Source organism: Barbus barbus (assembly GCF_936440315.1).
Source record: "Barbus barbus genome assembly, chromosome: 9".
Classification (NCBI taxonomy): Eukaryota; Metazoa; Chordata; class Actinopteri; order Cypriniformes; family Cyprinidae; genus Barbus; species Barbus barbus.
Window position 1 is genome coordinate 17406160 of NC_136737.1, and position 14730 is coordinate 17420889.

Sequence of the window (14730 nt, forward strand, 5' to 3'; positions counted from 1 at the left end):
ATGTACGGGTCATTTTTCACACCAACATCAGAGAAAAAATATTTTGCATTAAAAATAAAGCTTATTTTGGGAGTCTTAAGGTTTTTTTTTTGGTATTCTAATTTGTAAAGTTCTCATGAAATTTTCATTAATGTATAATGAAATTTAAAAATTATAATTTTAATGAAAAGCACCCTATTTGGACACAATATAAAAAACTGTATAAATGAAATAATAATAATAATAATAATTTTAATTATTATTATTATAAAATACCGTGATGTAATCATGTGTATTTATTGGTGGAAAATGTGCTAAATTATGACAATTATTAAACAACTGAAAATAAATGATTTGCCTCATGATGGTTCTCCCTAAAATCTAAATTAAATCCATGAAACGTAACCCCTAAATCTAATAAAAAATGTAATACTTGTAATTGCTTATTTTAGGAATGGTTAGAAGGTTTTTAATGGAAAATGTTAAGAAAAGTTTCAAAATTAGTATGAAATTAAAATTCAGAAAATAATTACGAATGATGTAAAAAAAAACAACAACAACAAAAAAAAAAACAGGCTACATTTTCTTTTGTGCAAAATAATTGCTTTTTTCTTTTGATGTTGGTGTAAATTTCACTTTTTTGTGAAATTCATCCATTATTGGAGCTTGCTATCATACAAAGTAATTGCAGACTAAACCAATGAATCACAGTTAAAAAAAACACCATTACATAATTCTTCAGATATTCATCAATTTCGTATTTCAATTCATGTCCATGCCATAGTTCATACATTTTGTAATCTAAATGGGATCAGACTGATGTAGTCTTTTGTAATTATGTCTGTCTGTGAAATATTTAAGACTAAAAGAACAGTTGTGCCAAGACAAACTTGCGTAACTCAAGCATGGTGAAATGAAACACGAGGTGACTTGGTGACTGTGTGACTTTAAGAGCAAATAACTGTGGGTAAGTGGCTTAGGTGTCTGAGAACCTTGTATTGTAAATTTAAACCAGAATTCTTCCCATCCAGTTCATCTTTTTACATTCAAAGGTAAAAAATCAAGATGTCAATTGATGTAACAAGTCAGCATTTTAAATCTGACATATATTACAAAACATAAAAATAAACAGAAACAAAATTCCTTTTCCACCTATTCTCATATCGTATTCCAGAGGAATTAAAATGTCCATTCACTCAAAAGGTTTATTTTTTTCTTTTGGCAATATTTAAGCTCACCTTCCCTAATTTTTCTCTATTCTTTTTCTTTTGAAACATTCCCAAATTTCCTGACCCAGATCCCAAAGTTCGATTTAGCGTCTCCATTATTGTCTCAGCAGTAGAGTCGCGAGTAACAGAACCAGTAAGATGACGGAAGGCTGAATCTGGTTCCCGGATCCTTTGACTCTTTTGTTTTCAGGGATATAGGCATAGAGTTTGGGCCTGTCCGTTTTCGGACCAAAAACCGGAGGTCTACCTCGGACGCAGAGGTGGTCCGCACACATGCCGCTTCCTGAGCCACTGAAATCATCATCTATAGACACATTATGGAAAAACATGATGATTACTTTGGTGGAAAAAAGGTCACAGAAGTAATGGTTGCTATGCAGTATCTAATTTACATGAAATTGCAGCATAACACAGGCAAAACCATCCAGCCCTAGAATGGTGCTAAATTTCACATCACTGAGCTTCATTCATGTAAGAGTAGTAAAACAAACTTAACTAGGGAATTGACTAAATTCAGTTGATGCTGAATGATATACACAAATTTGTTCTCGTTTCATGAAACCAATTGTATGATCATGTCTTTTAGTAAGCACTTTAGCATCTTACTTGTATCTTGGAAATCTACATCATTGCCATCGAGGGCGTTTTTCAGGCGGTTTGACATGATCTTCAGCAGCATGATCTGTTGACGTATTGTCCTGTCAGGCTTGGTGATGTCAATCTCCACCTCTGGGTTATTAATCTGATTGGCCAGCCCATCACCCATGACTTCTGGGAGGTAACTGCAGAAAAATCAATTTTCCAGAACCATTTCAATCACGCACATTTTGTTAATAGCTCTTGTATTACAGTTTTTCACAATTAACGACCTTATGCTGAAATAAAAACCAGGCTTTTACATTAGTAATACAAACTCGATTATAGTGCGTCATGCTGTGCAAAACATGCTGCTACAATACTGTGGTTTTTAGCACATTTCTGAGGTGCTCTGATTGGTTTTTAGCATGTTGCAAAAGAGTTTGATTGGTTTTTAATGCATTGCTATGTGGTTGCTAGGGTCTAGATCTAGGTCTAGGCGGTTGCAATGCAATGGTTTTAGTAGTTAGTATATTGCGATGGTATTCTGAGTGGTTTGCTATGTGGTTGCTAGGGTGTTTTAGCTGTGTGTCACCAAGTAGTCTTTAGATTTGGCTCAAGTCCCTCCTTAAATGTCTGTAGGGTTTTTTTCGTTGTATATGGACCATAATTATGAGCAATAGTATTAAGGATGCTTGCGTTAGCAAACACCACTATCACATACCAGAATCCATTAATTACCCCCATGAGATTGCTAGTTTGATTATACAGAGCTATTAGGTATTAATGATGACTAAAAATAAAGGTTTCTTGGCCGTACTTACTTAAATCTTCTCACACAAATGAAGATAAACCTTATCCAGTGATTAATCACTTCAGATGACTTTGGGCAATGGGAGTTCAGCTCTGTGGCAGTGATACCTAAACAATCAATTTAATGACTTTGGCCGCAAAAAGAGGGAGGGATGCAGTTTTCAGAAGTCTGCCAGCACTGGCCATGAGTAACGATCTATAAATTCATAATGTGTGTTCATCCCAAAAGTCATCCATCAAAATTCTTGCACATCTATTTAGCTTTGAAAAGTGCATAAATTTATTACATAAACATTTACCACAAATTACACATGCTAACCAGCTAAATGAACACCTTTCATCTTAGCATAGATTTGCCCTGAATATGCAATACCTTGCTTTGGTGATGCCATTCCAACATTTGTCACCGTTGGTTGAAGATGCCGTTTTACCACTGCACAGAGCCGAGGGGAGTTGGACCCAGTAAAACTGCATTTCCTTCAGTTTACTGGACACGTCTGTGACCTGGGAATTGCACACACACTTCAATAACATTGTATAAAACTCATAAAAGTTGGCCCAAAGTGGACACTGCCACACATGCACACACCTGCACCTCCAGTCTGGCTGCAGATTTTGGGATGGGTTTGTATTCCAGGGCATTAACTGTACTTGCTTTCTTTTTCGGCTCCTCAGATATTGAACTTGGTGTTCCTTCCTCACCACGGTCCCCACAGTCCTTGAAAACCTGAAATGCAACACAAACTTAGTTGTGTATAGTTGTATAAATGGTTCTTATGTAATCAATAAATCTTTAAACTGTTTAAACTGACACCTCACATCTGAATCCAACCAAGTTTAAAATAGATACTTAATTTCACTGTCCTAACCTTGCTGGTATAGATCTCCATGTTCTCCTGCATGGTGAGAACAGCCTCTGAGATTCTCACAGGAATTGAATAGATCACCGTGTCCATACTGGGCTCGGCACCAAAACTGGAGGCCACCTGTAGCATGGTTTCTGATTGAGGAAAATAGAGTGTGTGAATATCAAGTGTCAAGTAAGTTTCATGTCTGAAATCGAAATATTTAGCAAAGTGACAGCACTACCCAGTGGGATGCAACAAAAACAGAAATCAAGCAACCAACCAAAGAGTAAGAGTTGGTGATAAGAGTGTGGTAATATCTTTGCTTTACCTATAAGGCTCTGCCACTCAGTGTCCAAGTCAGCCTGATTAGCCAGGCAGCCCTTCATGACATTCTTGCAGTAATTGATGCAAGGTTTGACTGATCCGAGACCTCGGCAATGAGGGCAGTACACCAGTTTCATAATTGCACGATTACACTCCAGGCTCAAAGGAACCTGTGGGAAAAGTGACCATTAGGCATTTATCCATGAGCTAACACTATTGTGAGCAAGGCAATTAACACAGCATCGCTTCGGGAGAACTGTTGCTATAATAAAAGCAATGCAAATCCTTTTAACGTCAACTGAACAAGTTTGTTATCATTTTCCATGAATGTTGATGAAGCTAGTCTGATTTTCTTTATTGTCTCCAGCTAAGCATGTTATCTGCATGTACATTCATGTCATCTATTATATAAGAAAAAACTTTGAAGTAACTTTAAATTCTTTTGGGAAAGGCAAGTTTGGAAGGTAGAGTAATCATGCTGTATATTAGCCGAAGACAACTTCAGTTTAATCGTTTTACTGCGACCGTGTGTAAACTTGGTGCTTATGCTACAAATGCAAACATCTACTAAATGCATTTATTTTTAATGCTAATCCCTTGGAATGTGTCATACAGTGGATTCAGCTTTTACATATGTCAACATATGACCAATTAAATAAGACGCGCAATATTCCAAACATATATTCCCAACATTAGCAAGAATTTAGGTCTGCTTAGCAGGAATCTCCTGAGAGTTTGGCACCAGGAGACTGAATCCAATTCTGTAAGAAATCCCTTAAAGAACAGAGAGGTACCATTGCGCCCTACTTTCATTTGTCAAAGCAGCAGGTAGCTCTAAGGAAGGGTAGGGTAGCCACTAAGGACTTGGACTAATTTTCCTTGTGTGGGTTTGGAGCAAACATCTTTGGGAATGCTGCTGCGTAGTAATATGTCTTGATGTCATGGATCCAGTATTTATGAATTTGGGAGTTTCTGTTGATTGACTTTCTAGGCAACTAGGGCAGGTACTGCTCCCTTTTAGTGCAACCAGACCACCTACAGAGAGTATGGCATTAAAGGATATGCATGGTTTTATTTAAGCCACATATAAAAAGTCTTTGGTGTCCTTGGACTCTCTCAATTGCACAGTGTTACACCATGGAACAATGCATTCCTTGATTCATTGAATAGTTTTTCCCATTGCCGTATGATTCTAATGTCAAATACACCTGTGTCTAGGAGAATACACACTTCATTTCCAAGGCAACACCCTACAGCGGAACCCAAAGATCATTATAAGGAGATCTAACGCAAGATTCTTGAAAAATACCAGTTAGGGCAAGGAAATAATTCATATAAAATACACCTTGAAGCACTGTGAAGGTTGTCATTATAAAGGTGAGAAAATATGGACCAACTGCGCATTTGCAAAGAATTGAAGTTTTGCCAGAACTGGTTGTCTGGACAAGAAGATGTTGGCAATGCTAAAGAGTTACAGTTCCACATAACATAGATGGAAGAAACTGTCATAGGGTAACAATAGCACTTCAAAAGCAAGAACATTTCATAAATCTGGCTCGTAAAAAAGGTGGAAGAAGGAAGTCTTTATCACTTGGCTGGTATTTGCCTAAAAGGCATGTCAGTGGCTCAATGACTTGGATGAGAATCCCTGGTCTGATGAAACCTGAACTGAACTTTAAGACTTTGATGTGAAGCGCTATGTTTGGTGCAAAACTTAACCCAAAAAAAAAAGTGAAAGTCGTGACGTATTGTCAAGTATGGTGACCCATACTCGAAATTGGTGCTCTGCGTTTAACCCATCCAAGTGCACACACACAGCAGTGAGTAGTGAACAAATGCACACACACACACATCGTGAACACACACCCGGAGCAGTGGGCAGCCATTGCTCCAGCGCCCGGGGAGCAATTAGGGGTTCAGTGCCTTGCTCAAGGGCACCTCAGTCGTGGTATTGAGGGTGAAGAGAGCGCTGGACATTCACTCCCCCCACCTACAATCCCTGCCGGCCCGAGACTCGAACTCGCAACCTTTCGATTACGAGTTCAATTCTCTAACTATTAGGCCACGACTTCCCCAGGAACTCAGACTGGAATACTCAATTGGAAATATCAATGATAGTAGATATTTCAGGAGAAAAATATGCTATGATCTGCAAGAACATTGAGGATTAACATTGAAGAGAAAAAGAAAGGTGAGTCTTAAAATCAAGAAAATGAGACATCAGCTGAGCACTATTGAGCATCAAGGCCTCAAACCTATTTTGAAAGAACTTGAGCAATTTTACCAAGAAGACGCCAATGCTGGTATGGACTGAAAATATTGCCAAAGGTGGTCTTACCAAGTTTACACTCTAGGGGTTTTATTTATAACTTATTTAGTAGAACACTTTCATGCATGAATGCTACCAGTCACCCTTGAGCACCCTGGGATTAATTGCCTTGCTCAAGGGTAGTACGGTCTTGGCACGCGGCATGTTTCTTGTGGTGAACAAACTAGCTACCTTCTGTTAGCAGCCCTGAGCCTTAACCACTACTTCACACCCATCGTAAAAAAGAAAAAATAATCCACTGTACCTGAGACACCTTCCGTACAATCTCTCCAGCCACATTAAGGCCCTGGACGAATGCCCGAGCAGCGATGAATGCCCGCACCAGCTTGGTCTTCAGTTCCCGTGGAGCATCTCCAAAAGGACGCAGGGTTTCAGTCTGCTTGGAGGCACACTCCAGGAAGTCATCAGAGAGCAGGGAGGCGGTCTCGGGGTCAGACGCCTTCAAAAGACGCTCCAGGAGCCTCATCCAGAACTCGTCCAAGACCTCCTCAAGGTTCAGGGAGGCACCACTGTAATATCGACGCAGGTCGGCATAAAGGTCACGAAACACTCCCGCATTGGGTCGGTACAGATCCCCCAAAGCAGCCACAAAGGCCTCCTCCAACCACCGCTCAGAGCCATTTAGGAGTTCCAGGAAATATGCTGGATGGATAAAAAAGGAAGTCACTTATCACAGAGTGAAAATATTAAAGAAATCAGATACAATTGCATCCACTGACAACTGTTTGACAGTGTAGTTGCAGATTTCAGAACAACATTGAAGTACCCTGTGTTGGGGAAAGTTACTTTTAAAAGTAATGCGTTACAATATTGCGTTACTCCCTAAAAAAGTAACTAATTATGTTACTTAGTTACTTTTTATGGAAAGTAATGTGTTACGTTACTTTTGAATTACTTGTGTTACTTTTTAAATCTGGGCAGGGCTTCAACGCTTCAACACTCCTCAGCAATAAAAAATTAAGCACAATTGTTAGTTTATCTAAAGTATTTTTTGCTTATTAGTATGGGAATCAACGAAGGTCAGTAGTAAAGATATTGCTTTATAAATACATAAATGATATTTGTGTTATTTAACATATTTAATTATTGCTGGTTTGCATCATATTCTGTGTTTGGATTTCACCGTTTTTATTCATTTTGAGGAATACTGAATCTGTTTTTGTGCGAGTGAGATAAAATAATGCATGTTCACATTTGATCTACAACTACAATAAGCATTATTTTTACACATCGCACACAACACCTCTCTACTTACGATTTCTCTCAACATGGTAACAGGAGAGATGTCTGTCAATAAAGTAACTGGCGTTACTTGTTTGAAAAAGTAACTCAGATATTTTTTAATAAATTAAATCTGATTACCCCCAACTCTAACCCTGACTACAGAATTTTTACATTTCCTTTAATAGAACTTACAAACAGCAATTGTTTCTGTGGAAAATTTGTTTACATTGCAGTTTTAATAATATGATTTTATATTTTTCATATTTCTACACAGATAATATAAAATACAAATAATCAGTGATACCTCATGTTTTGCCTGTTAGGGGAAGATGCAACAAATATGCTTAATTTCAAGAACATATACTGTATGTTCAGTTAACTAAGTAATTAGCATTAATTAATCATTAATATACCATATGTCTGTTCATATAAAAAAATGAACAAATTTAATACAAATATTTTATATAAATAAACACACACGCACACATATATGTACACGCACACGTGTAACTGACTGAATTCTTATTCAGTGGCTTCCAGAAAATGTCTGATTAGGGTTAGTAAATTGAACAACTGCATCAAAATCTCTTATCATTATTGTGTGTCACTACAGTTTATCATGCACTGCAGTAAAAGGCCATAAAAACCCACTGTAATTGCCCTGTGAGGACCGCTTGGTGTGAACGCATATGAGATTTAGAGTTTTCCTTTTATCTAAGCTCACAATGACACGAACCAGGAGAGAGTTTGGGTTTCAAAGTGCTGCAACTCTTTAACCCTTCACATTCATTAACCCTGATGCCATTAAATCCAGAGAAGCGTAGGAAAAATGTTAACTAAAAGCAGATGAAGTTTCATAAACTACCGCTCTGGATAAGACAGCTATCCGTGACAGTACAAGTACACTGTAAAACCTCTAATTCTCATTTCCTCTGCAAGTTTCTGCAGTTCTCTGTTCTTTTTCACCTTCACACTTTGGGTGGAAAAATGACAGCTTAAACGTTTGGGTCATTCGAAAATCATCTTGCTAACATTACAGTGGAAGAACTGAGCAGCTGTGTTAGCAAATGAGACATAATACAGTACATGGGGAAGTCGTGGCCTAATGGTTGGAGAGTCGGACTCGTAATCGAAAGGTTGCGGGTTCGAGTCCCCGGCCGGCAGGGATTGTAGGTGGGGGGAGTGAATGTACAGCGCTCTCTCCACCCTCAATACCACGACTGAGGTGCCCTTGAGCAAGGCACTGAACCCCCAACTGCTCCCCGGGCGCTGCAGCATGGCTGCCCACTGCTCCGGGTGTGTGTTCACGGTGTGTGTGTGTGTGTGTGTGTGTGTGTGCGCGCGCGCGCGCGCATTTGTTCACTACTCACTGCTGTGTGTGTGCACTTGGATGGGTTAAACGCAGAGCACCAATTTCGAGTATGGGTCACCATACTTGACAATACGTCACGACTTTACTTACTTTTTTTTACATCAAAACACAACCAACTGCAAGACTAAATGCATTTGAGTTGTGGACTCACTGTCGAAGGTCCTGTACTGAGCATTTAGCGAGGCTTGAATGGAACGTCCCGCTTCCCTAACCAGGCCTTCAAATTCCCGGCGGCTCAGGTTCGATAGTGTTTCCTCCATGGCACTGGTGCAGCAGGTGTAACCTTGTGGGCAGATGCGGAGATGCTCGCCTGCAGATGGAATGGAAAGATAATACAATTTAAGTAGAGTTTTTAACCTAGTTATGGCACCAAAGATGCCAATTACTCCAATAACATCATATATCAAGCTCCATATAATTTTAAACTTAGACTGATGCCAAAAAAGGTGAAACATGATGTCACACTTCCACGAAAAGCATAAATAAAGACAGATGGATCTCACACAGTGTTCTGAAAAGGCCTGTAATGTGTGAGTGACTCATACGGAATATAACAAAAACAAAAAAATTAAAATATCCTTTCAAAACAACATAATATTAACTGACAATCTGCTGTTTATCAACACGTTTTGATGTTCAAGTTATAGAAATTGTGGTGTTTAATAGTTTTATTGCTCTAATTGAAATTCTTACTGTTTTTGTGCGAGATGAGCTATGCTCTCTCTCTTTCTTTCTTCAGTGTTGTTAGCTGTTTTGTATTAGTAGCTTGTAGTGTAGCTAACTACTGTGTTTACTAAAGGGTAGCTGAACAATGAGTAACTTTAGCTTGTAGCTTAACAGGCTAAGGTTTCAAAATAGCTTCCCCTGAGCGGCACTGAACACAGAGCACTGGGTCAGTGAGGTCCTCAAGAAAGCAAGAGCTTCTTAGACCCGGCTGACATTTAGCAAACAACTTTCCTGTTTAAGCCTGTCTTGGGTCACGGCTTAGGGAACTAGAGCGAGAGATGCTATCGCTGCTATGCATTTTTTATGCCGCCTGACTGCAGTGAGAGTGAAAAATCATAGAGAAGCACAATTTTATGCATTCACTGTTGTAAGACTGTAGCTGAGGGGCTAAAATACTCACTTTCACCATTTTATGGTCAACCTAAGAGTCGTTCAGTCAGATCTCCTGTGTATCTGTGGTTTAGTACTTAGAAATGGTTTTTGTGCTAATACAGTTTAGCCTAGAGTGCATTTTTGTGAAGTTTTTGTGTGCAATATTTTATTTATATATATATTTATTTATAGAAGTATGGTAAAAAGACATATAGGAGCGCTCAAAGAATGCTCAGCTGCATTAAATCACATGCACACATGTAATGAGCCCGTTTTTAAATGTGTAGCCTCGTATGTCAACAAGCGGCGAGATCCCAAGATCATATTCCGCGTGTCACTCTACATATTGTGGTGTTAAAGAGCCTTCAGTGTCATTACGCATCGCATCCCGGGCCCTTCATTGCAGTCCGTGAGCAGCATGGGTGTGTGGCCTGCATATCAATGCGTACTGACAAGGGACCGCGAGACACAAGACAGATGAAGCTTTTCTTCCTGCTCTGGAACACAAAGGAAGAATCTGTGCGACAATGTGCATACCCAGATATGTATATGCATAATTATATTACAGCTGGGATCTAATTTTGCACATTAACTAAACACATATGAAAAGCGACAGATAGTGAGAATGAGTCAGAAAATAAGAGAAAAAACAACTAAAGCATTCACCATTACAGTATCTCACAATGCAGTGCAGTTCCTATGGAATGTTGTTTCTTCTTCAGGATTAGGATAAAAACTGCAACTTTCTATCTTACAGTTTGAAATCTAAATTTGCAAGAAAAGAAGAAAAGTCCAAATTATGAGATAAATAAAAAAATCACAATTGCGATAAAAGAAGGTAATCGCAAATTTTTATCTTACAATTCGAAATATTAACTCACAATTCTGAGAAGAAAAATCCGAATTGTAAGACTCAAACTCGCAACTGTGAGGAAAAAACAAAACAAAACAAAAAAAACATCTGAATTGTGAGATGAAATGTTACAATTTCCTTTTTTATTTTTTGGCGGAAACAAAAAACAGAATTGTGAGATGTAAACTCGGAAATCTGAGAGAAAAAAAAAAATCTGAATTCCGAGATACAAAGTTAGAATCCATGCAAAAAAGTCAGAATTCTATCTCACAATTCTGAGTTTATATCTCAAAATTATGTGGTTATTAACTGTGAGATGGACACTCAGAATTGTGAGAAAATGGTCAGAAGTCTGAAATAAAATCCCAGAATTGTGAATATAATTGATCATTTTTTAAAATAAAAAGTTAATTTTAAATTGTTTTATTCTTTGGCGTAATTGGGCTTTCCTGCATGAGCGCAATATCAACTGCACATTTTTAGCACAATGTCTACTGTGAGTTTTTGCATCTTTGATTACTGCGAACAAATTCCATACAAGTATGCATACGTGAATGCAACAAATGCAGTCTTGTACATAATTTATGTTATTTCCGTGCTGTTAGCTCCAGTACTTAAGGTGGGCGATAGTTTTTTATTTTTTTTTATTTTAGATGTCTGTGCCATTACACTGTAAATTATTATTCAGAGTTATAAACAACAGTTAACGAACTTGAACTAACTTGCAAAAGCTTCTTCAAAGATTGCTCCTAGTGCTAACGTTTGGAATGAAACATTTTGAAATACAACGTTGGTAAAATCACATTGTAACTAGTAATGCATAGAGTTTGTTTAAGTCCTTACGACATTCTTACACAAAATTAAATTAAATTTATGATAACTTGTTAAATTAAACATGCATAATAAGGTAATGTGACAAGAAATGTAGTGTACTGCTGTTTGAAAGGCTTATCACATCATAACGCTTACTTTTTCCACGCACAATTTTCAATAATGTATACAGTGCATACTGCTTAGTAAACAGTATGCTAGCCATTCTGAATGCAGCAAGAGAGAGACTAACAAAGACGGATCTTGTGTGTGCAAACTAAATCTCTCCTAATTCTAGGCAGATCAAGAGATGATGCATATCTTTATGAATGCAGGACTCTTGCCCAGGCAATATTTTGAACAAGCTAAAAATAAATCCTGAGGAATTATCTCTTTTCTGTTCCGAATGAACATTGTTCAAGCTTCCTTGTGCTGCCATGTCTGTGTGTTGGATGGAAATTGACAGGCTGCCAAAGGTACAAGACCCTGAATCACCTGTCAGCCGCCTCCATCTGTCCTGCAAAAATCAAGGGTTTCTTCAGACAGCCTAATTGTTATAGATGGACAGCTAGACAAATAGCCGAGCAAGATGACAAACAGGCCGAGATGGTGGAGAAACCTTGAGTGGTGTCAGATGAAGTAAATCCCTTCAAGTTAAACTGTTAGCAGGTAGCTTTCAACCCAACTGGTGCAATCCCTTCAGGGCCTGTGACTATTTAATCAAAGAAATGATCCATGCTGAGTGCTGAGTGCTCTTTTTCCATTCTTCTCCCTTGCATGCCTCTCTGATATTCGCTTACATGCTGCAAAATACATCAGGGTATCAACTTTTGAGCAGATCATTACAAATAAGGAAGGTATTTTGAACAAAGCACTGGGAAAATGTACAGTGACTACTAAGCATTTCCGTCTGTGCTATTAAACCAGATGTGTTGTTTTTCAAGTTGCTAATAACATAGCTTTAGACTTGCTTAGCAAGGTTTTTTCAAACTTGCTCTGTGAAAAGTAGATGACTTGAAAAGAAAACTGGCAGTAAATGTTGACATTTATTTATGCTACTTTCCATTATAGCGCTAAAATAGAAATATTGAAAATGTAGCTAGTCAGAAAATATGTTTTGGGCGTAACAAAACATGCCCAATTGGTACTCAAAACTAGCTGAATCTCATTCCAGGAGAAACTTGCTATCAAAATTGCATATGAAAATTGTTTCAAAATCGTGTTCTGGGGGGTCCCACCTCAGTCGAAATTGCATCCCAGCCAGGCAAAGCAATTCTGAGAAGTCCGATTTATGAGATAAAAATGTACAATTGCGTGAAAAAATTCAGAATTGTGAAAAAAATTTAAAATATAAAAAAAAATTTCAAAATATAAGCTCACAATTCTGAGAAGAAGAGTCCGAATTGTGAGATAAAAACTCGCAAACTGCAAGTGAAACTGCAGAATTGTGAGATAAAATGTTGCAATTTACTTTTTTATTTTTTATTTCTTGGTGGGAAAAATATAATTGTGAGATGTAAACTCAGAAATCGGAGAAAAAAGTGAGAATTTTATCTCAAAATTGTGTTTATATAAAAAGGTCTGAATTGTGAGATAAAACCTTAGAATTGTGAATATAATTGAGAATTGTGTGATAAAAAAAATGTTATTCTGTAGTGGAAATGGGCTTTAATAACTTCCTGCATGAATTCAATATCAACTGCATGTATTCTATTTCTGTGGCGTTAGCTCCAGAACCGGCCCAATCTCACGGCAATTCGTACATATTTTACAAGGTGGCTAATTCGTTCGACGTCACTCGTACAAATTCATACGATTTTTTCTAAATCGTACGTATTTTACGAGTTGCCAATTCATATGAATTTGTACGAATGACCTACACCTAAACCTACCCATCACTGGGGTTTAGACAAATCATACTAAATCGTACGAGTGAGTGAATTAGCCACCTCGTAAAATATGTACGAATTGGTCGTGAGGGGGCAATAGAGTTCTTGTCTGTGCCATTCAACTGGACAATATTATTCAGAACTATAAACAGCAAGGTATCAACAGTTAATGAACTTGAACTAACTCACTCAAAATTGCGTCCCAGACGGGTGGCTCCTCTGGTGACCAGAAAGAACATCATAGTAACTGCTTTGCAACGCTTAGGCAACTATCTGGAACACCCTAGCAATCTCATAGCAACGCTTTGGCAACTGCTTACAGAACCCTAGCATCATTGCAACAGTTTTTGAATGGGTAAACACAACCTATTCTTCATAAAATGTAGAAATTTAAACCTTAAAGATTTCTGCCAAACCACAAATAGCTAGCATAGCTAATTTATGCCAAAAACTTTATTATTATTTACATATAGGACACATGGTACAACAAAACAATCACAATATTTATGCAGGATTTTCAAAGACTGATGTTATGAATTACAATATGTTGACAGATTTTCCGAGCTCTATAGACTACATTCCAACAAGAAAATCGGCGCTAATTCATTAAAAAGCACCAATGTTGACACAACGGACTAGAACACCCTCATACGTTCTGGATTGGCTTTTGAAAATTGACTTGGACTGACTTCAGAAAGAAAACCGAGAGGTCTCGTTTTAAAAGTGAACAACCAAACAGTAAGAGGAAGTTCTTTTGAGGGATGTCCTTCAAGTTCATCTTCAAAGCCCCTGACATACCAATGTGAATAGTTCTTTTATTTTCTCATCTTCTTTTCCTGGGAGAGGATTTCAGTGCACTCCTTTGAGATGAAAGCAAAGGCTGCCTCAGGCACCGGTTTACCAGCAGCAGGTGTGCGAGGATCTACAGGTGAGCCCGGCTGAGGTTTAAATCCCTGCGCTGGCCAAAAAACATGCTCATGTCCTCCATGCCTGATTAACAGTGTGTCTCTGAGGAATGAGAAAGTGTTTGGTAAGCTTGCTTCCCTACCAAGCCCTTCTGGAAGACTTATAAACACCACACCCGCGTTACCACATAAGCACAACGTTCCGGAAACAAGCTCAGCAAGCAGTAAAAGAATTTATGGAAACACACTGAGAGGTTTATTTAAGGTGCGGCAGAAGTGGAGCTCAAGTGCTGACATACTGACTTACAAATTACTCTTCTTTGCTATTACTTTCCTTAAGGATTTTGCCTGCCAAACGACAAAATTAGTGAAAAAATACCATAGAAGGAGGGAGAGAGTCATATCTAGAGACCAGAAACCACCCAGAGCAACTCGGCAATACAGTACTTGTGACGAGATCTTATATGCCAAATAATCAGAA

General features: G+C 38.1%; 1 protein-coding gene across 1 annotated transcript in view; it reads right to left on the reverse strand.

Annotated features, from left to right (window-relative positions):
• Positions 1 to 1199: 1199 nt before the first annotated feature.
• The window catches only part of LOC306874859 (glypican-1-like), a 29783-nt gene continuing 16252 nt past the window's right edge, over positions 1200 to 14730 (reverse strand). The window contains exons 2-9 of the mRNA XM_079425142.1: positions 8846 to 9004; positions 6343 to 6740; positions 3774 to 3939; positions 3467 to 3597; positions 3187 to 3324; positions 2971 to 3101; positions 1815 to 1990; positions 1200 to 1512 (exon numbers count right to left, since the gene is read on the reverse strand). Of these exons, the coding sequence (XP_079281268.1) occupies positions 1304 to 1512; positions 1815 to 1990; positions 2971 to 3101; positions 3187 to 3324; positions 3467 to 3597; positions 3774 to 3939; positions 6343 to 6740; positions 8846 to 9004 (1508 nt within the window). The 3' untranslated portion in view covers positions 1200 to 1303. The remainder of the gene's footprint in view (positions 1513 to 1814; positions 1991 to 2970; positions 3102 to 3186; positions 3325 to 3466; positions 3598 to 3773; positions 3940 to 6342; positions 6741 to 8845; positions 9005 to 14730) is intronic.